Source organism: Cyprinus carpio, chromosome B24 (assembly GCF_018340385.1).
Source record: "Cyprinus carpio isolate SPL01 chromosome B24, ASM1834038v1, whole genome shotgun sequence".
NCBI classification, from domain to species: Eukaryota; Metazoa; Chordata; class Actinopteri; order Cypriniformes; family Cyprinidae; genus Cyprinus; species Cyprinus carpio.
In genome coordinates, this window is record NC_056620.1 from 12,739,566 (window position 1) to 12,763,345 (window position 23,780).

A 23,780-nucleotide genomic window follows, 5' to 3' on the forward strand; every position below is an offset into this window, starting at 1 on the left:
AGAGCACCCAGTTCTTTCTCTATCTGATCTGAGGACACTAGGACATTGGACTCGTAGAGATCGTCTGGGTCACTTCCTCTGTCTCATTCTAGATTTTGTGACGGTTTTGCGCCCTTGAAAAGGACGCTACTTGTAGAGTAGTGTAATACAGTACATTTGAAAAGGTCCCTTTAATTGCTCACATTCAACGCTTATTAGAAATATCTCTTATATAAAATAATATACAGTATACAGTATTTGTAGCAATAGCCAACAATACATTGTATGGGTCAAAATTATAGAATTTTCTTTTATGCCAAAAAAACATTAAATACTGTAAGCATCATGTTCCATGACGATATTTTGTACATTTCCTACCGGAAATATATAAAAACTTCTTTTTTGACTATTAATATGCATTGCTAAGGACTTCATTTGGACAACTTTAAAGGCAATTTTCTCAAAACTTTAAAGGCGATTTTCTCCAAAAAAAAATTTTTTTATTTTTTTTTATTGCACCATCTGAATCCAGATTTTCAAATAGTGTATCTCGGCCAAATATTGTCAAACATTACAACCATCCACAAAAACAAAACTCACAAAATTAAACCCTTATTATTCAACCCTTATGCCTGGTTTTGTGGTCCAGAGTCACATATTATTCTATTGTTTATTTTATTTAATTTTATTGTTTGTCATATTGTTTTTATTTTATTTTATATTCTGTATTTTTTTTTGTTTTATCGCATTTATTGATTTTTATCTTTTATTTATTTAACTTTATTTCATTTTATATTTTTATATTTTATTGTAAATTGTATTGTTGTTTGTATATTATTTTATGTATTATTTCATTGTATTATTTTAATACATATTTTATATTTTTTTAACATATTTTATTGTATATTTTATTGTTTTATTTGTTTATTTTATATTATTGTTTATTTTATTTCATTTTGTTCTTTCATTTTGTTTTATTTCATATTTTCTTTTTTATTGTTTGTTTCATTCTATTGCTTTTTTGCATTAATTTAATTTTATTTAATTTTATATTTTTCTATTTTATTGTATATTTTATTGTTTATTGTTAAAATTTAATTTTGTTTATTTTTTAATGTTTTATTTTTATTTTATTTTATTGCTAATTTTATTGTTTAATTTAATTTTATTGTTTGTCATATTGTTTCTATTGTATTTTATATTCTATAGTTTTTTGTATTTTCTATTTTATTTTATTTAATTTTTTATTATATATGATTTGTGGTTAATTATTGAACGAGCTGGTATATTATTGTTTCGTAACGAAAATTCTGCTGGGAAGACATCCATAAGGGTGATGCGTGAACAAATAGAATCGAATGACCACTCCTTCGAAGAGCTCTTAACTAGTAGTAAGGACAGTGAATTATGCTTAGTTGCAAGTCCAATGTTGTCATGTAACGAGCGGCACAAACGGGGGCCCCCATATAAGAGAGCAGAAAGGAAACAACCGGTGGAAATATAAACATAATTAATCTATTTAGCATATAAATGTCGATAAACAAGGGTTAGTAATGAATAGGAGACTGGTAATCGTAGGAGGGTCTCCAGGAGGATTAACGCGCGCAGTCTCGTATCAGTAGAGGTATTATGATAGGAGACCGACATGGAAACAGAGACGGAGAGGCGAGAGCTGCTTGATATGGCAGTAGGGACTGTTGCAAGTGTAGAGGGCGGTCGGGCAGGGTGGAGACAGGTTCGCGTGGGGGGGATCATACGTTAGTGATACAATAAACGTTTGCAATACGGGGGGGGGGTCCCAAAGGATAGTACTGGGTATCACAAAAACAGACTTTGTGGATGGTGCGACATGGGTCGTGGTGTGTAGGATCTGAATTTGAGAACTCGTTGTCCATGGGGGTTCTCAAGTGGGCATTCGTTCTACTCCTGGTATTGAAGCAAGAACTCGTATTGCCATGGAATAAATCTTCAATTGAGGACTAGTCAGCGAATTTCTGCTCTGTCTGTGTGTGGTCTGAATCTAGTTTTATACCTCCACAAAATGTTGCTGCTTTGCTGTTGTAAGGAGATGAGCAGATTAGTATGGAGTCCTCATGGTTTTAACAGTTGATTATAATTCGTGTGCCTGTGCATGCAATTTGTTTATTTAAGCTATCACATGCATGCAGGTGAGAGAAAATGGGATTTGAGAATTAGAAACCGAACTGCTTATTAGAGCTAGTATATAATTAAAATACTAAAAAGTCCCTTTTAAAACCATAATTGCTTACACATATACAAAGCTTATCAGAAAGAATTATCTCTCATATAAACATCTCATACAAATATTTAAATTTTCTTTTCTTTTATTGCATATTTAATATTTAATCATATATAATTGTAGATTTTGTTGTTTTATTTATTTCATATTTTATTGTTTATTTGTTTGTATGTAATTGAAATGTATTATTCTGCTTGTGACTCAAATTGACTAACATTTTTTGAAATGTTGTTGTTCTTTAATTTAATAATTTATGTTTCAAATTGTATTTTGGTAAATAAATAAATAAATAAATAAATAAATGAGACTAACTTACAAAGACAATTGTATTTATGCAGGTAATACAGAGAACTTTTGAATATGCAAATACAGAAATATTTGCAATATGTAAATATTTGATACCTTGATGTTTAAAAATAGGTATGTGGATACAAATATACTGTATTTTAATAATAATATAATATTAAGTATGTAATATAATAATAATATAATAATAAGTTATGTAAATAAACTAATATTAAATAAACATTATTATTATTATTATTATTATTATTATTATTATTATTATTATTATTATTATTATTATAACTGTTTGTCTCAGTAGTGGACCTGGTCTTACTCTGTGTGTGGTAGATTCCTGAAAAGTTTTACATCACTACAGAGAGCTCAAAGGAAATTATTATATAATCACTGAGACGAATCGAATGATGTAAGCCCATCTCACCCACCCTCCTTTTCCCTGAACGGAGCAGGAAGCGGATAGGTGTGTGTGAGAAATGACATATGTGTGTCACTGCCATACCTTTTTATCATCGCCATGGTAACAAGTATTGACACCTTTTAAGGCCAGAGTCATCTACTGTAAAGGCATTGCAGCTATATATCATATATTTTTACAACACTCGACCCTACTGATCCCACACCTCAGCGTCTTGTGTGCTGCGTAAATGTGTGTTCTTCAGTTTAGTGTAATTGTGTGTTTGATCCTGCACGTTTGACTCCAATGATCCTGTGATTGTTTTTGGACAGAGTTTCATCAGGACATGGAGCCGAAGCTCAACTGCACCAAGAAACTGCGGCTTCACGTCAAGCAGGATCCTTGGAACCTACCCAGCAGTGTTCAGGCTCTCACACACACCATCGCCAAGTTTGCGGAAGGTCAGTGGTTTCAAAAGCGACACACACCACATACGTACGATCCTGGCCAAAAACAACCACTCCAGCAGCTCTCGATAGGGCTGGAAGCTGCCATTATTCAAGCACACACTGCTAAATGTGAGTTTATGGAGGGCAGAGAGTGAGTATTTGGCTTTAACTCCCTCAGGTCAGTTGTCAGCAAGGGCTGAAAAATCATTCTCCTGCATTTTAACTTCCTTACGCTGCTGTATGTGTGTGTGTGTGTGTGTGTGTGTGTGTGTGTGTGTGTGTGTGTGTGTGTGTGTGTGTGTGTGTGTGTGTGTAAATTCCAAACCTGATGAATTAGCAGCAAAAACAAATGAACAAAAAGCAGAACATTATAGTCCAGCCTGTTGTGTTTACAAGACTATAACACAAATAAATTAAATATTACATTTATTAATAAGAATAATTGAGGTTTTTTTTTTTTACCAGCATTGGGTAAAACTTCTTTTTTTATTGCAAAGTATATTAAGATTTATAATATTCAGCATCTTATTCACTATACAGTTAAGCCACTTCTGTCTGTATTATTTCAGTGCAAAAATCTGCATCATATTCACTTCATTTACTTTATACCGCAGAAAAGGAAATATTTAGTTCATTAATATTAATAATAATAGGATTTTTTTGTTGTATAAATCTGCATCTTATGTACTTCATTCAGATGTTAAATGCAGTAAATCCAAACACATTTTCAGATTTTTTAACAGATATTTTAATGAATTTTTATATTCCCTCAGAGGTGAAAACGCGCCTATTGTTGGTCCTGCTGCAATACACAGGTGAGTGTCGATTAAACCAAATTCACTTACACATATTATTCAAATACTATATACATGACAAATAAGGAACACATCATGTACAGTCTTTTCACCACACACTTATTCAGATGCTATAATCTGTCACGCCAAACAGTAGGCAGTCTTTTGAGGTCACCCTGAATAAATTACACTCAGTTGAGAATTCTTCCACACAGCATTTCTCTCACACCTGCAACAGCGGCCCAGCATCCTTCGAGAAAAATTACCCACATGAGCAGAGCCCTCAGAGACTTCTGTAATCCCCTTAAGGAAATATAATTTAATAAAAAGACACCGTTTCTCAAGGTTATGACTAGAAAATGCAGCTAAATTAAATACATTTGGCTGAGGAAAAAGAGTAGTGTTTTGTTGTAGTGTCTAATGTGTTTTGAGTTCATTAGGAAGTATAAATGTGTCTTTATATTATTTGATGGTTCTGATTTTAGTCCTTAAACTAAACATATTGTGGAGACTGAAGATGTTTTTTTAAGAGGGCATATTATTGTCCATAGTTCACCTATAAATGTCCATGCCATCATTTACCCTTCCTCATGTTCCTTAGTTTTGGCTCTGTTATGCTAATTTAACTCTCTTCTCTCCCTCAGACTCAGAGATTCAGTTGAGGAGAGATATGGTGTTTAGTCAGAGTCTGGTGGCGGCGGTTTGTTCTTTCTCAGAGCAGTTGTTGGCTGTGCTAAATCAAGCTCTCAGCGTTGAGAGTGAAAGTCAGGAAGCCAGTCGCCGCTGGCTGGAGCAGATCTCCTCTGCTGGTCTTCTGTTGCATTTCCAATCCCTGCTCTCCCCCAACTTGGTGAGTACCAGCCACGGTCAGTGGGCTTGAAATAAGCCTTACCAGCCTTTCTAGTCTGATATTCTCCTTTGGGTCAGATATATTTAGAACGAGGGTCATGTATGGCACTCAAATGTTTTTTAAAATCCTGCTTGATGTGGTCAGCAACCCATGGCTTAGTAGGATTTATCACATCCTTTTTAGTTACAACATAATGGTGTTCTGTGTCTGTGATGCATAGCCTGTAAAGATCTAGTTGTTAAAGCAATAATAAGCCATGAGAGGCCAAGTGTTATAGGTATTTTGTCAGGCTTAAGGGTGTTGTTAGGCATGACACGAAGCGTAGCATGTGAAACAAAATATAAAACTAAAAAATAAAATATTAAATATTAAATATAAATTATAATATGTTGGCCAATAATACATAAGACATAATCAATAAATAATAATGTAAGTAAATGAATAAAATGTATTAATAATAAGAATTTAGGAATTCAGAATTTAATCAGTTGTTTTAAATTTTGTTTTGTTTTATTTTAAAGCTTTATTTTAGTTTTATTTTCTTCTTTTTTGTTTTGCTTTAAAAGTTTTTTTATTGTTTGCTTTTTGTTTTGTTTTAAAACTTTGTTTTATTGTTTGCTTTGTGTTTTGTGTTTTGTTTTAAAACTTTTTGTTTTGTTTTAGAACAGTTTTTGTTTTATCGTGTGCTTTTTGGTTTTGTTTTAGAACATTTTTTTTTTTTTTGCTTTTTATCATGTTTTAAAACGGTTTTGTTGTTTTATTGTTTTATTGTCTGTTTTTGTTTTGTTTTAAAACTGTTTTGATGTTTTATTGCCTGCTTTTTGTTTTATTTTAAAAATAGTTTTTTTTTTTAATCTCTGCTTTTTGTTTTGCATTTTTATTTATTGGTTTTGCATTAAAAAAAAAATAAAAAAAATAAAAATGTTTTATTTTATTTTAGTTTTTAACATGATTATGGATCATGGTCGTGGTGATGATTTCTTATAATAGCTGTTCATTATTCCATTTTTCTGTGTCTTTAATGAGCAAGATAACTCTTAATTTATCAGAAAACAGTGTGAACAGACCGGCAGCATCCCTGAGCTACTTTCTTACTTTGTTTGTCCTCCTCCCTGCAGATTACATCTGCTTTTTTGTTTACCGCATCCGGCCACAAGGTCAGATCCACGTCTGCGGATTGTGACTCAGTGGAGTTTTCTGTCTTACTGAATTGATGAATGTAGCCATGTGTGTTTTCCCACACACCAGCAATTTACACAATCTGCAGGCATCCTGACAGACCAAAGGATAAGGCAGGATTATCATGTCTTATAAAGTGTTTCTGTCTCTGGCTTCAGCTTGAGATCAGATTTCACCTGGTTGTGATTGAGGCCGGAGGATTACATTTCTTTATTTGCATGACTGGGGTTGTTCTTTATGTGAAAGATTTATTTGCACCCAAAGTCACTTTATGACAGAGGCAAAATGCGAATGTTTCTCAGCCAATGGATATATACGACTATTATTACTCTCGCTGTTCATATTTAAAGGAATAGTTCACCCCAAAAAAGAAAATTTGCTGAAAATGTACTCACCCTCAGGCCATCCAAGATGAGGAAAAATTTGTTTCTTCTTTGGAACATTTTGGAGAAATTTAGAATTACATCATTTGCTCACCAATGGGTCCTCTGCAGTGAATGGGTGCCGTCAGAATGAGAGTCCAAACAGATGATTAAAAACATCCCAATAATCCAGAAGTAATCCACACAACTCCACGAGTCCATCAATCTTGTTAAGCAAAAAGCTGCATGCTTGTAGAAGACATTTTTAACTTCAAACCATTGCTTCCGGACTTCTTTTATCTGTACTGCACTATTGCTTTCTCAACTAAAAAAGTTGTTCATCTGAATCAGGAGAGAAATATGCACATACCAAGCACCATTTACAAGCGAAAACAGTCCAAAGCAGTTCCAAACAGATATATCTGTTGATGGGGGATGGACTTTTTAACTAAAAAAATATGGATTAATTATGCCTTTAAGTGATGGTTTTAAAGTTAAAAGCAATAATCAATTATTTATTACTCGAAAAAACACAAAATTTCACATCATAATACAATAACAGAATCAATCCATTCGTGAGGATTATAAATAATTCAAAATCACACATAACACTTTTTTTGACGGCACCCATTCACTCAACAGGATCTATTGGTGAGCATTCTCTATTTTTTGTATTATCAGTATGTAGTCAGAGCAAAGCAGTCAGGCCAAGTTGGCGTAGAAACGAAACCCACATGTAATATGAAGATTCCCAGCAATTGAGACTTTAGTCTTATCTCCACAGCACTGATGCTCTTCCCCCTCCACCCCCGAACACACTCAGGCAGCAGCGAGCATCCCGAAGGTAATTTCTTGACATGATAACGCTTGGCAGCTTTGTAGGCCCCCAGATGAAAGGATTGTAGCATCTGGCACATGGGGATGTTTAGAGAGTCGGCCCACGTATCAGAAAGAGGTGTCGTTTTCAGATGTGTGAGGAGTGGTCCCGCGATTCTCACACCAGACTTGTTCAGATTTGTATATGGATGGTCTTATCCACAGCCACGGGCGTACTGTGTGTACGCAGACAGAAGATGAACTAAAATGAATAGACTGGAGGAAGAAGAAAATATGAATTTCTCAGTGTGTCTGCAACAGGAAGTCATCATTGTAATTTGTATCTATACCTAAGCACACCACAAACCCCCACCCGTTTTTTTTTTTTTATATGTATTTCACTTATACTATCAGACCTTTTTCATTAAAAACATGTAGTTTAGTAATGGTTTTGTACTTTTGTTACAGTATGTCATTTTTTTTTCTTTAGACGGATGAACAGGCCATGCTAGAAGATACACAAGTTGCTCTCATAGACCTGGAGAAGGTCACTTTCTATTTCCGGCAGTTTGAAGGAGAGCCTCTTGTTGCTAGTAAGTTCTCTTTGAAGAAGCACTTCCTGTTTTAACAGGAAATAATTACTTTTTTTTACCACAATTCTAAAACAAATTTTACTAGTAATGTTTCCAGTGTCCCCAAAATGTATTTGGACACTCAAGCCAAAAACTATTTATGTCTTTGCATTATATAACAAAATATCAGTCAAGATATGAGGATTTAGATTAAATTAATATAGCAAAAGCATTTTTCTGGCAAAACATTTAAAAAAATAATATTATGAGTATTTTTCAGATCTGGACCCTTACTGGTTATTAAGGGTAGCTTCAATTTGAAAGCTACCCTTTTTTGTCTTTGCATTATAGAACAAAATATCAGTCAAGATATGAGGATTTATATTAAATGAATATAGCAAAAGCATTTTTCTGGCAAAACATTTAAAAAAAAATATATATATATATTATGAGGGTTTTTCAGAACTGGACACTTACTGGTTGTTTGCTATTAGTGGAACATGTCCATAATAATGTTATCCAAAAGTATTCAAGCACTTTTATATGATTTTTATTTTATTTTTTATTTTTTTACATTTTTATGTAATTTATGTAAATAACCACACACATGTACATATACAGTATATATAGATTTGATATGATTAAATCTGCACAAAAGAAATAATTTCTACATTATTATTGTTAATATTTACAGTAGTGACAGTATTTATATTCTTAACTTCAGTATTCAAAAAGTCACTTGGAACCAGTGTGTTTGCATGAAATATTTTATTCATAAACTCAAAGCTGATGCCTTTGTTTCTCTTCTCCAGACATGCCCATCTCATACCAAGTTGAGGGCACACGGCAGGCTTTGAAGGTCTGTTTTTACCTGGAGGCATTCTACTTCCAGCAGTTACCCCAGAGATTAAGACATGGTGGTAGCTTCAAAATCTACCCCGTCCTGTTCACCCAGGGTACGATGTGTTTGTATGGACACAGTTAGCCTGAAGCATGGCATAAATGCTGAATTATGCTCTTTCAAATTGAAGCTACCCTTAACTTTTTAAAAATAATAATAGTAACTGATACATAGCTAAACGTCTGAAAGAAATCCAATGCTTCACGTAATCTTTCTTTAATAGCCTTGGAGAGCATGGAGGGATATTATTACCGAGAAAATGTGTCAGTGGAAGAGTATCAGGCTCAAATCAATGCTGGATCCCTGGAGAAGGTCAAGCAGTACTACAAGAGACTCCGGTAAGTTTGCTTCACCTGTCAGTCAAACTTCAGCTATGAAACTTCACATTTTTTTCCTACACCTTCAGACCTAAGTGTAAAGCTGTCATTGTATTTCCTGATGAGGTGAAATTGGGAATTTGAGATGTGGTTATGGTTGCTCAGTTGGATCTCTGCCCTTTAAAAATAAAATATTAATCATGTTAATATTTCATTACTAAAAATATAAACTGATAAAACACACACACACACCCACAAAATGTATATATGTATATATATATGAAGAGTTCAGATGCAAAAGCCTTTTTGCCTCTAAAGTGCCATCTAAAATTTTCTTCTTAAATGAGCATTTTTATCAGACTCCTGTGTGTAGCTTCAGTAATTTCACTCTAATGGCAATGAATTGGTTCTTTTCATTGCCGTTAAAGGGAAATAAAAGAACATAAACAAAGGAGCCTGATAAAAATGCATATTTTAGAAGAACATTTTAGATGGCACTTAGATGCTTTTTTAGTTTATTATTTATTGTTTAATTAAGAAAAATTATATGAATAAACTTTTATATGTGTGTATTTGTCAAATTGAAACAATTTTTAAAAATGTATTTAAAATTGATGAAGTAATTAATTTCTTAATTTATTTTTAGGTGGCATTTGTAGTTCTTTATATTGCCCTTCTTGATTACATGTGTACACTGATTTTAAAGCAGTTTTTTTTTCTATTATCTTAATCCCTGCTGTACTTCCAGTTTCCTTATCTTCCTCAGAATCAGACGATACTGTCTGGAAATCAGTTATTGTTATGATATGTCAAATAGAGTTAAACAAATGTCATATTCTTTGCCCTTAATTATCATGCCAGCCTGTTTGAATAATATTTTTTGATGTTGAGATGAAAGTGAATTTGCCCCCATACCTAAAGATAAGTTCAGTTCATCAGTCTGCCAAAACGGACTATATTTCACGGCCATGATTGATATCTCAGATAAAACTATATGGCCAAAAGTATGTGGGCACCCGAACACCAAACCCATGCTTGCTGAGCACCTCTGGGAAGTCTTTCTAAAAGCATTGCTGCAGGAATATTCCCATCCAGTTAACTCCAGATATCTAGTTTTTCACCGCCTTCATGCTCCTTCAGTTCTTTGGTTGTATGTTTAAGTCTTCCAGAGGCCTCTTGGGACATTAAAATGGCTGTTGAAACATGTAGGTTATTTCCAAACTCTGAACATCAGCACTAATACTCAAAATATGAGTGAATTTGATATGTTTATGGAAAATAATCATCATGTAGGATCCTAATAACATGTTCTCCGAGCAGCTGATGTTTGCTTTATAGCTCACTAGGTAAGCATCTGGTGTAGATCTCATCCGTAATTGGTTACAGTGTGCTGAGGTCAGCCAAGTTTCATTGTATTACGTTTGCCATAGGGGCATATTGCTTTTGGGATTTGAATGGAAGCGAGTCTGCCAATTGTACCAGAGATCAAGTACAGTCTTGGCTTGATTTGAGGCCAGTGGAAAAAGCATGAGGGGTTACTCAAGAAATATTGTCTCATTACGTGCAAACACTGTTTTGGTTTGGCTTGCCAGTATTTGTGGTGTAATGCTGACTCATTATATACACTGTGCTCTCTGGCATATTGGCATTTCGAAAAAAATCCCTCTATATTCCACTAATAACACGATCCTTCTTCAAAATGTCACTGTTTTGATATGGATATGACAATATTGAGGTGGTTCTATGTGCTATGCTAGTCTTCATAATTCTAAACATGCTGCACACATTTTCATTTTCTTGAGATTATTTTTTTCTTTGACAGTGCCTAGGGATGTGAAAAACAATATAATTTCAAAATAGACTAGTCAGTGGGTTGGTTGCCTGAACGATTCCATTCTTGTGCTTAAAAAAAAAAAAAAAATGGATATGGAGCCCAACTCTGTGGAACAGAATGTGAAGGTATTTTCATCAGTTTTATATATATATATATATATATACAGTAGTCAACATTTGAAGTGGATCAAAAAAGTTCATCAAAGTTGTACTAAGACAAGAACACATTTTGTTTTAGGTTTTAGGACAACTTTGATGAAAGATTTTGATCCATTTCAAATATTGTCTAGTGTGTGTGTGTGTGTGTATACAGGTCCTTCTAAAAAAATTAGCATATTGTGAAAGTTCATTATTTTCCATAATGTAATGATAAAAATTAAACTTTCATATATTTTAGATTCATTGCACACCAACTGAAATATTTCAGGTCTTTTATTGTTTTAATACTGATGATTTTGGCATACAGATCATGAAAACCCAAAATTCCTATCTCAAAAAATTAGCATATCATGAAAAGGTTCTCTAAACGAGCTATTAACCTAATCATCTGAATCAACTAATTAACTCTAAACACCTGCAAAAGATTCCTGAGGCTTTTTAAAACTCCCAGCCTGGTTCATTACTCAAAACCGCAATCATGGGTAAGACTGCCGACCTGACAGCTTTCCAGAAGGCCATCATTGACACCCTCAAGCGAGAGGGTAAGACACAGAAATAAATTTCTGAATGAATAGGCTGTTCCCAGAGTGCTGTATCAAGGCACCTCAGTGGGAAGTCTGTGGGAAGGAAAAAGTGTGGCAAAAAACGCTGCACAACGAGAAGAGGTGACCGGACCCTGAGGAAGATTGTGGAGAAGGACCAATTCCAGACCTTGGGGGACCTGCGGAAGCAGTGGACTGAGTCTGGAGTAGAAACATCCAGAGCCACCGTGCACAGGCGTGTGCTTTTGAACCAGAAACAGCGGCAGAAGTGCCTGACCTGGGCTACAGAGAAGCAGCACTGCACTGTTGCTCAGTGGTCCAAAGTACTTTTGTCGGATGAAAGCAAATTTTGCATGTCATTCGGAAATCAAGGTGCCAGAGTCTGGAGGAAGACTGGGGAGAAGTAAATGCCAAAATGCCTGAAGTCCACTGTCAAGTACCCACAGTCAGTGATGGTCTGGGGTGCCATGTCAGCTGCTGGTGTTGGTCCACTGTGTTTTATCAAGGGCAGGGTCAATGCAGCTAGCTATCAGGAGATTTTGGAGTACTTCATGCTTCCATCTGCTGAAAAGCTTTATGGAGATGAAGATTTCGTTTTTCAGCACGACCTGGCACCTGCTCACAGTGCCAAAACCAACTGGTAAATGGTTTACTGACCATGGTATTACTGTGCTCAATTGGCCTGCCAACTCTCCTGACCTGAACCCCATAGAGAATCTGTGGGATATTGTGAAGAGAAAGTTGAGAGACGCAAGACCCAACACTCTGGATGAGCTTAAGGCCGCTATCGAAGCATCCTGGGCCTCCATAACACCTCAGCAGTGCCACAGGCTGATTGCCTCCATGCCACGCCGCATTGAAGCAGTCATTTCTGCAAAAGGATTCCCGACCAAGTATTGAGTGCATAACTGAACATAATCATTTGAAGGTTGACTTTTTTTGTATTAAAAACACTTTTATTTTATTGGTCGGATGAAATATGCTAATTTTTTGAGATAGGAATTTTGGGTTTTCATGAGCTGTATGCCAAAATCATCAGTATTAAAACAATAGAAGACCTGAAATATTTCAGTTGGTGTGCAATGAATCTAAAATATATGAAAGTTTAATTTTTATCATTACATTATGGAAAATATATATATATAATTAACACTGAGTACCTTTGACATTTAGTAGGCTGTATATATATATATATATATATATATATATATATGAAAAACATTACTTACAATATCAGAAAAAATAGTTTGTTTAATGTAAAGTAATGTTTATTTAACCAAGTATATATTAAGTATATATACAGTTTAAACTGTATATATACTTAATATATACTTGGTTAAATAAACATTATTTTACATTAAACAAACTATTTTTTCTGATATTATAAGTGATGTTTTTCATTAACTGCATTCACATTTTCTTGGTCTTACTAAAATCTCCCTCATATCATGTTTTCAGGACATTTCAAGGTTTTCAGGATATTTGTTATGTCTTATTGTCTTATTTTGACATAACAAATATCTAAGTGTATGTGTTGTTTACTTACTTTTTTAAATTAGTCTTCCCATTAACGCCATTATAATGTTAATTCAGACTGATTCATAAAGCAGAATGCACACGACCACAAGAGGCGGGATTTATCACATGAACCAATCTCAGCTAATCATAACAAGTCATATCCAGTCATTAGCGAGATATTATGAACATGGTGCATTTGCATTACAACTGCAACAGTACTGATGACAGTGTGTTACAGAATTCATGTGATTTCCCAGGGTTTGTGGTTTTTGTTTGGATTTTTATGCAGGTGTTGAAAGGCCCTGCAGGTAAAGTGGTACAGCTTAGTCATAGCAAGGTGGAGGCTTTTTCAGAAAGCTGTGCAGATGAGTTTGAAATGAACTGACAGGGAGCCTTCTGGTGTAATGTGGAGCAGATGTAAACTGAGAGAGCAGACAGGGAAGAATGAGAGGAGTGTGGAGGCAGAAGGAGAAATATAAGAGTAAATAAGAGGGAAGGAGAAACTGAGACTATCTTATAACCCAAAGGACAGATGTAGGGTTGCCAGATTTGCCAGGGTTGCCAGTCTTTATTTGTCACACGACTGGTTTTGTTTAACCAGTTATGTTTGTTTGTTCCTTCACTGTTTAGAATTGATTAATTTATAATTTATTTACAAATGTCAGATCTTACAAAATGACTCCTGCAAAGCCAAGCTATGCTGTGCTTTGCACATCTTTGGCATTTGTAAATGATTGACAGTATTGATTGGCCAATTTGCATCTTCGAATGTGTCACATTCTGAGCTCACTGACAAGTACAATTGATATTATGCTGCATAAACCTGACCAGGCCCCTTGCTAATGTTGGTAATTATTAGAATAGAAAAGAATACCAAAAAAGTCAGAATGTCTGGAGTCTGGGGATAGAGGGATGTCTGTAGACTGCTTATTATGGGGACTGCAGAGCGAACTCATGGAAGTTTTAATAGTACACTCATAACGTGAAGGGAACGCTAAATAACAAGATAGGTTTCTTATCATTTAGTCAAGCTAGACTGGAGACTGGAGTTTGAGTTGAGATCAGCAATAATGCACCGAAGAGACTTATCATTCCTATTTATCTCTATTAGAAATATTAGCTATAGATATATGTGGCTTCACCATCACCATGATGAAATGATGGCGCATTTGCATTAAACTCAGATGAAACATATTTTATATTACTGTTCAGATGTGAAGTGCATTACATCTGACACGAGTGTTGTTGCTCATCAGAGTAAAGCCAAGAGACTGACTCAGCGGTCTTACCACAAAGACCCACCATCTGTCTTTACCAAAAGACCATCTTAAGCACATGCCAGGATATATTTGGGCTATAATTTCAACTACACTGGAGTCTGTGTGTCCATGTTTATGTCGTAAAGGAGGAGTTCACAAAGTCATGTATTATCTGCAGATCCTCTTTAAGTTGACCTATCCTGACTGATGAGGTCACTACAATCATCTTATTTGAAAATAACATACAGATGTCAGGTCTCATGTGAATGGGTCTTTGCATTTACGTGCCTTTCCAATTAATGTAAGTATCAGTGATTGATGGTGATTTTATTGTGCATTTTGTTTGTTGTTGCAATAAATTTTTTTCATCTTTTTTGCTGAATTAGTAAACTTTTGGCTTTAATCTTTAAACCATAACTGTGCAAATACAAAAATATCAAAATATTTATCAAATATCATAAAAAGCTGACTGTGTATTAATTACATATACATTTTAAATATTGATAAGAATGAGAGATGTTTCTTGAGCACCAAATCAGCATATTAAAATGATTTCTGAAGGGTCATGTGACACTGAAGACTGAAGTATTGGCTGCTGAAAATTCAGCTTTGCATTCACAGAAATAAATGACATTTTAAAATAGAAAAAAATTATTTTAACTTTTTTTCTGTGATGTACAGTATACACATACACTTTTAATACAACTGTCTTGTTTGGTTAAAATATCTACAGATTCTTAACAGATCAATTTATTTGGGTAGCAAAACTGCATTAAATATTTGGTACTGTAATTATTTTCATAGTTTGTTTGTATATTTTGTCTCAAGATAATTTTGACTTCTTTTAAGGACAAACAAAACATTTTATACACAAAGTCCTGTATGTTTTGTAGAAAGAGAGGAATCACATGGTAGGATAGCAAGAATGAGAATTGACAAAAGTGAAGGTATGAAAGGAAGGTGCAGCTAGAATAGAGAGACATTGGTATACTGGCAGAGGTATCCTTCATTTGTAAATATGTATGTATTACTACATTCAAAGCTAGCTCATATTTGCAGCTTTGGAAGCCCTCAGAGTTAATGTCAGCTCCAGTTGTGTATTTTTTCTGTGGAAAGCACATTTGGAGACAGCACAGTACTTCTTTTCATGTGGAATGGAAATTAAAATAGTTTGATCACAGTTGGCACATTTAATCGAATCCATGTCTCATCTGGTAGTTTTTAAGCATTCTCTAAGTCAAGTTTATGTCCAGTTTATGTCGAGTTCATCTTCAGTACCCCATAAACAGGACTTCAAAGTGTGGAATCGAAACTGCTCCTAATACACCCAGTAAGTCAGTAATACAGCTGAGACATTGATGTGGTACCAGATATGTATGTTGTGGCTGATTTTTCTGATGAGGAACAGCCAGCTTCTTTTAAGTCGTTTGGCCTTCATTTCAAGTTCTGTGGATTGTTAGATTCATTCTACAAGTTTGTAGACTAAAAATACACTTGTTTTTTGATTGTTCTTCTAAACAAGGCGTTCACAGCTGATTTCAAACCTAAAATCCAGATGCCCACAAGTTCTTTGTTGTTTACTGAGTTACTGAAGTGCGACTTGTTTGTAGTGGTCTCTGCGGTGCGAGTCATGTGGATGTGGTGGGTTTGATACAGATGGATAGCTCGTTCTTGTAGCACTCCGGCCCTTTGTTAGGTTTCTGCATTGTAGGATGTGTGTGTTAGACAGCTGGATTAATAGCTGTACTTATCAGCCGGTAAAAACTCAACGGTTGGCTAATCGCATGTCTAGAAGTGGCTGAAAGAGCTGAAATCGGTTGAGTGATCTGGTCCCAATGGGAAGACACCTAAACATGGGCTAAAATATATTTGCGTGTGTCTGTTAGAGCGATTTTGTGCCAGCTTGGAAGGAACCAGCATGACATCATGTTTGAAAATCTGTTTGTAATTAGTCAAGGTTTGTTGAGGTCCTGCTTTGGGTCATGATGGTGGTTGAGGCCCAATGCTATTTGTAGATTTATTGGTCTACTTTAAGGCATGATGGCCTGGCAGCCTGATAATGACCATGATGCAATGGTGAGCCTCAGAAAAACCAAATAAAAACACACCACCTTGGCAGAGGTCACAATATTAGGCAAACTAAAATGAAATGTTAGATCAGGTGTGTAGACAAAAAACAATTATGATAAAAAAAAAAAAAACTGTTGAGCTTGGTCAGTGTTTAATTTAATTTAATTTAATTTTATTTAATTTTATTTAATTTTTGACTGTATTCTAAATAATTATCTTTCAATGAGAAGATCACAGTGACGACTTTAACTAAGTGAACACCTGGCTACTTCAGTTAGTGCTGAATAGTCTCTTTATAGTCTATGTCCTGCACATGACTTAATTGCATGATTTAATTGACAGAGCAGATAATGTTTTTAGACCCCTTTAAACGTCATGCTGCTTTTATCCCCAGGGAAATAAACACTTTCCTTCTCTAGGGTTTATGATGTTGATTATTTTATTATATATATATATATGTATATGTATATATATATATATATATATATATATATATATATATATATATATATATATATATATATATATATATATATATATATATATATATATATATAATTTCCACTGTCAAATTCTCATGTCTAAATACAACTCCATACTATCATGGTCCCATTGAGGCACACTGTACATCACTGTCTAACCATGCCTGAAGACCCCAAAGCACACTGGGCAATGCTTGTGAAATACTGTAGGGCCAAAAGCGAAGGTTTTTTTTTTCTTTCTTTTTTTAGTTTTTAAGATGAAACAGTGGCTGCAATTAGCTTTTAGGCCCAGAGAACAGAGACGCAGCAAGACTGGCCCATCCTTGGATCCTGTCCAGCATTTCCATTAAAGTCACTCATAAGAGCCCATGGAGAGAAAACACAGGCCATCAGTTACTGCACAGTGTGCCTTAAAGGAAAGACCACTGCTGAGTTACGACTCCTGCAGGAGGGTCCCACATTCACCACACACAGACCAGTACAGCAGAGCTCATTCTAATATAGATAACACAGACCTCTGTTTTAATGGATTGCATTTGCCTGCATGAATAGCAGCCCGTAATTGCAGTAAGCCCAACAGAACCAGAAAACATTACCACAATGCAGGGTGTTTTGTTGTTATGCTTTACCTTTGATGAAATTTTACGCTACTTGACTCTGAGATCTTATGTATTATTTTTTCTTCCTTTACTTTTTCTTTCTTTCTTTCTTTCTTTCTTTCTTTCTTTCTTTCTTTCTTTCTTTCTTTCTTTCTTTCTTTCTTTCTTTCTTTCTTTCTTCTTAATTGTTAATTATACTAAATTATTACTATTATTTGATCAAAATATAGTAAAACAGTAATATTGTGCAATATTATTACAATTATAAATAACTGTTTTCAATTTTAATGTAGTATAAAATGTAATTTCTTCCTTATTATTCCAGTCTTTGGTGTCAGATGATCCTTCAGAAATAATTCTTATTATTATCAATGACAAAAACAGTTGTAATGTTTAATATTTTTGTGGAACCCGTGATACATTGTTTACAGGATTCCTTTGATAAAGAGAACATTCAAAAGAACAACATTTATTTATAATGGAACATAATAAATGTATTTTATTGTCACTTTTGATCAATTTAATGTGTCCTTGCTAAATGGAAATATTAATTTCTTTAAAAAAGTTTTCTTCATATAAATGTGATTGTACATGAAATAGGTTATATTTCATATTCTTATGTTAAAATACCATGGCTTTACCATCTGATCTTTTCTAACTACAATAACATAAGAATGTTTTTTTTGTACTTTATTATTAAGTACTATATTATTTTTTTAGGCATGTACAGTACAATTGTGTTAATTTTGTTATATTGAAGTAGCATATAAAAATTTAATGTGTGTTAAATTATTGTAATAAAAGGTAGTATGGGATTTTGTGGGAAAATCTCTCACACCTACATATACCTTCATACACACCCCCTGTCAGTGCAGTGTTCTCAGTAGTGAAGTGTTGGCATGAGTTGTTGTCTCTGCCGTGAAACTGAACAGCGGATGGGCAATTGATCTAGTAACATAAATCGTCAGCTCCATCTGGTGCTGCTTGGGCCCGCCAGACTTGGATGTTTGGTTTTGTGATGCGTGAAGATCCGTTCTGCCCGTCTGGTGTGTGGTACTTTGAGTAGTGCAGCAGGCTATTGTTTTAAATCAGTGAACTCTTTAGTCACAGTCAGAAGTGAGGTGTGCACTACATCAAACTGTACTGGTGTAGAAAAACCAGGATTTGAACCGGGAAGGAATAGTTCACTCAAAAAAATTTACATTTTCTGACAATTTACTAAACCTCAGACCATCCACGACGGAGATGGGTTGGTTTTAGAAATGTTAATTTTAACCGGTTAACCGTTAACCGAACATTAAGAATTTTGACCGATTAATACAATTAGTTAAACGGTTTAAAAAGTCTTTTATTTATTTATTTTAAGTAATTTATCAATATATTTAAAAAGACATCGTTAAAAAAAGAAAAAAACATAAAAAAAAATTGTTTTTAGAGAAAAACAAAAAAAACAAAAACAAAAAAACAAGTTGCATATAATAAGTCACATTTTATTATTTAATTCAGAAATAGGCCTAATGCCGATGCAAATTGTTTACAAACATTATAATAAACACTGTAAACATAGCTAGGCTATTTTAGTCCCCCTCGCTCCACAACAAATCCTTTCAATTAACAGTATTTAGAAAAGAACAAGAAAATATAAGAAGTTATAGCAATATAAACAACAAGCCAAAACAAATGCATTTAGGTTAAAACGAAACTGAAACCAATGTTGGGTCTCTCATTTGACACAAAATGTCAAATATTGTCAAGTATTTGTGATGTATTTTAATGTCAAAATATTATTTATTATGTAGCACTTCACTCGTGTTCCAATATCCACGTAAACATCATGGCGGTATGGTGATAACACTTAACGGCACAGATTTTACTACATATTTAAACTGAGCAGTGACTGACTTTGTTTTATTATGATAATGAACAGGCTGCACTGTCAAGGTAGCAAAGCTTAAAGAAATGCAGGTGCATGATTTGATATGATGACCATGTGAATCCTCTTATTCTGTTGTTTGCTGCTTTTTGTGCATGTAAAATTAATCCCCGGGAAACAAATGTTAGTATTTTTAACGGATCACAGACACTTATCTTTTCTAATTTAATTCAATTCTAATTTAAAATAATATTGTTGGTAAACGGTTAATAACCGGTTAACGAGTGTCGGTTGTCGGTTAGGAAAAATAAGCGAAATGAACATCCCTAGTTTGTTTCTTTATCGGAACAAGTTTGAAATTCAGTATTACATCACTTGCTCATCAGTGGATCCTCTGTAGTGAATGGGTGCCATCAGAATGAAAGTCCAAACAACTAATAAAAATATCGCATTAATCCTCACGACTCCTGTCCATCAATCAGTGCCTTGTGAAGCAAAAGCTGTGTTTCAGTAAGAAACTTCAAACGAGTCTTCTATATTACTTTCTATAGTTTAAAAGTTGCCTCATCTGAATCAGGAGAGAAATATGCACAGATCAAGCATTGATTACAAGCCAAAACAGTTCTAACAATTTAATGGATTTTGATGTGAGAGGACAATAGAGGATGACTTTTTCACTGGAGGAAGCTTTATTATGGACAATTCACACAAACATTAAACAAAACCAATAACAAAAATGTAAAATGCCTTAATGATTGATTTGTTTCTTACAATCATGCAGCTTTTCACTTAACAAGACATTAAATGATGGACTGGAGTTGTGTGGATTACTTGTGGATTATTGTGATATTTTTTTTCAGTTTGGACTCTCATTCTGATGGCACCCATTCACTGCAGAGGAGCCATTGGTGAGCAAGTGATGCGATACTAAATTTCTTCAGATCTGTTCAGTTGAATAAACAAAATCATCTACATCTCGGATGACCTGAGGGTATATACTTTTCAAAACTTTAGTTAACTTTTACTGGTGTAACACAACTTTGTTGTTTATTATCACCTCATAATAGATTGTGTTTGGCTTTCATACTTTCTCTTATAAAGAATCCTCGATAGATTTCAGTCAGACTGAGTGTGGCCCTGGGTTACAGAGCACTTTTCATATCCTGCTCTGAAATGTCCAGGCAAGGACCTCTTTGGAGACTTTGCTGATGGATGTGGCCACGGCTTACTCTGAGACTTTAGGCCGTCTGCAGGAAGGGTGACAAAGAACTAAAACTTAAGAGGCTAGAACTTCACATAAATGATCAAGCAGCCGGCACAGAACTGCTGGATTGTGAAGGTCTTGTGTCGGCAGACTGTGAGGCATTTATCTTCTTGACTGAAAGTATAGAGTTCATTTTTTATTTTTGCCTTGTCTCCTTCTCTCTGATTTTCTCTGTCTTTTCAACACTCTGTTGTAGTCAGGGTCAGTAAATATCAGACAATTTGAATAAATAAATAAATAAATAAATAAATATATATATATATATATATATGACTATATATATATATATATATATATATTCTATATTATAGATATATATATATATACATATTATATACAGGTGCTGGTCATATAATTAGAATATCATCAAAAAGTTGATTTATTCAACTAATTCAATTCAAAAAGTGAAACTTGTACAGTATATTATATTCATTCATTACACACAGACTGATATATTTCAAATGTTTATTTCTTTTAATTTTGATGATTATAACTGACAACTACGGAAAATCCCAAATTCAGTATCTCAGAAAATTTGAATATTACTTAAGACCAATACAAAGAAAGAATTTTTAGAAATCTTGGCCAACTGAAAAGTATGAACATAAAAAGTATGAGCATGTACAGCACTCAATACTTAGTTGGCGGCTCCTTTTGCCTGAATTACTGCAGCAATGCGGCGTGGTATGGAGTCGATCAGTCTGTGGCACTGCTCAGGTGTTATGAGAGCCCAGGTTGCTCTGATAGTGGCCTTCAACTCTTCTGCATTCTTGGGACTGGCATATCGCATATTCCTCTTCACAATACCCCATAAATTTTCTGAATATAATATACAAGTTTCACTTTTTGAATGGAATTAGTGAAATAAATCAACTTTTTGATGATATTCTAATTATATGACCAGCACCTGTATATATATATGTGTGTATATGTGTTTGTGTGTATTTTAACAGAGGTTTAATCATATCTTGTCACTGCTTTGCATGTAAATATGGAAAATAAACATTTAAATGTACATTTATTATTATTATTATTATTATTATTATTATTATAAATGCAATACTAATATGTACAGAACCATTCAAAAGTTTGGGGTCTGTAAGCAATTCTTATGCCAACCATAAGATTTGATCAAAAATACAGTAAAAGCAGTAATATTATGAAATATTTTTACAATTTAAAATAACTTTTCTATTATAATATATTTTAAATTTACATTTATTTTAGGGATGACAAAGCTGAATTTTCAGTATAATATGCTGATTGCTGATCAATAAACATTTCTTATTATTATTAATGGTTGAAAACAGTTGTTCTGCTTAATATTTTTGTAAACCATGATATATTCCTTTCAGGTACTTTGATGAATAAAACGTTTGAAATGGATTTAAAATTTTCAGTTTTCGTAAAACTGTAAATGCCTTTTTTGTTACTTTTGATCTTGAATGTAATGCATTTGAACAATGCAGTCTTTCTTCACTTACTCTCTCTCTCTCTCTCTCTTTCTTTCTTGCTTTCTTTCTTAACAAAATACCCCCCCACCTCAAAAAAAAAAAAAAAAAAAACATTGACCCCAAACTTTTGAACGGTAGCACACACACACACACACACACACACATATATCTATCTATCTCAGCATATAAATGCATAAAAATCAATATAAAAAAAAAAACATAAATAATATATATACACATTTGCATACATTTACATTTAGTCATTTAGCAGATGCTTGTATCCAAAGGGACTTACAAATGAGGAAAATGGAAGTAATCAAAATCAACAAAAGAGCAATAATATGTAAGTGCTATAACAAGTCTCAGTTAGCTTAATGCAGTAAACGTATAAAGTTTTTTTTTTTTTTTTTGAAATTCTATAATAAATTGAAAGAAAACAAATAGATAGAATACAAAAAACATTAGAAAAGCTAGTGTTATTTTTTTATTTAAAGAAAACAAGCAGTAAATTAATAGAGTGAAGGTCTAAAAGGGTCAAGTTTTTTAAAGAATATAATTAGATTAGAGAGTGCTAAAGTTAGCGGGTCAAATAAAAGATAGAAGAAAAATTTTTAGCCGATTCTTGAAGCTAGATAAGGACTCAGCTGCTCAGAGCTGGGCAGGTCATTCCACCAGGAGGGAACATTTAATTAAAAGTCTGTGAAAGAAATTATATCATAATATGATATTACACAATAAATCTTAATAAACTTGCAGAATACAAGCTTCTAGAAGGCACATTAGTCTGAAGTAATGAATTTAGGTAAAGGTGTTCAGAGCCAGTGATGGTTTTGTAGGAAAACATTAATGCCTTAAATTTTATGCGAGCAGCTATTAGTAGCCAGTGCAAATTGATAAACAAAGGTGTGACGTGCATTCTTTTTGGCTCATTAAAAATTAATCTTGCTGCCACATTCTGGATTAATTGTAAAGGTTTGATAGAACTGGCTGGAAGACCTGCCGAGAGACCATTGCAATAGTCCAGTGTGGACAGTACAAGAGCTTGAACAAGGAGTTATGAAGCATGTTCTGAAAGAAAGGGCCTGATCTTCTTGATGGTGAATAAAGCAAATCTGCAGGATCGGGCAGTTTTAGCAATGTGGTCTGAGAAAGTTAGCTGATCATCAATCATAACTCAGGTTAAACATAAGGTTTCTGGCTATTTTTGAATGAGTTATGGTTGATGTGCCTAACTGGATGGTGAAATTGTGATGAAATGATGGGTTTGCTGGAACCACAAGCAGGTCTGTGTTGGCAAGGTTGAGTTGAAGGTGATGGTCCTTCATCCATCAAGTTAGACAAGCTGAGATACTAGCAGCTATCATCAAGATGGAATGAGAGGTAGAGTTGAGTGTCATCAGCATAGCAGTGATATGAAAAGCCATGTTTCTGAATGACCGAACCTAGTGATGCCATGTAGTCAGAGAAGAGAAGTGGTCCAAGAACTGAACCCTGAGGCACACCAGTAGTTAGATGTTGCAACTTGGACACCTCACCTCTCCAAGATACCTT

The 23,780-nt window shown here is 34.1% G+C and overlaps 1 protein-coding gene across 1 annotated transcript in view; it reads left to right on the top strand.

Moving 5' to 3' along the window:
* LOC109050250 (phosphatidylinositol 3,4,5-trisphosphate-dependent Rac exchanger 2 protein-like) overlaps positions 1 to 23,780 on the top strand; it is a 136,641-nt gene that overhangs the window by 91,394 nt on the left and 21,467 nt on the right. Inside the window, 6 exon segments of the mRNA XM_042752532.1 lie at positions 3,269 to 3,397; positions 4,159 to 4,200; positions 4,824 to 5,029; positions 7,877 to 7,979; positions 8,771 to 8,914; positions 9,083 to 9,197. Coding sequence (XP_042608466.1) covers positions 3,269 to 3,397; positions 4,159 to 4,200; positions 4,824 to 5,029; positions 7,877 to 7,979; positions 8,771 to 8,914; positions 9,083 to 9,197 — 739 coding nt within the window.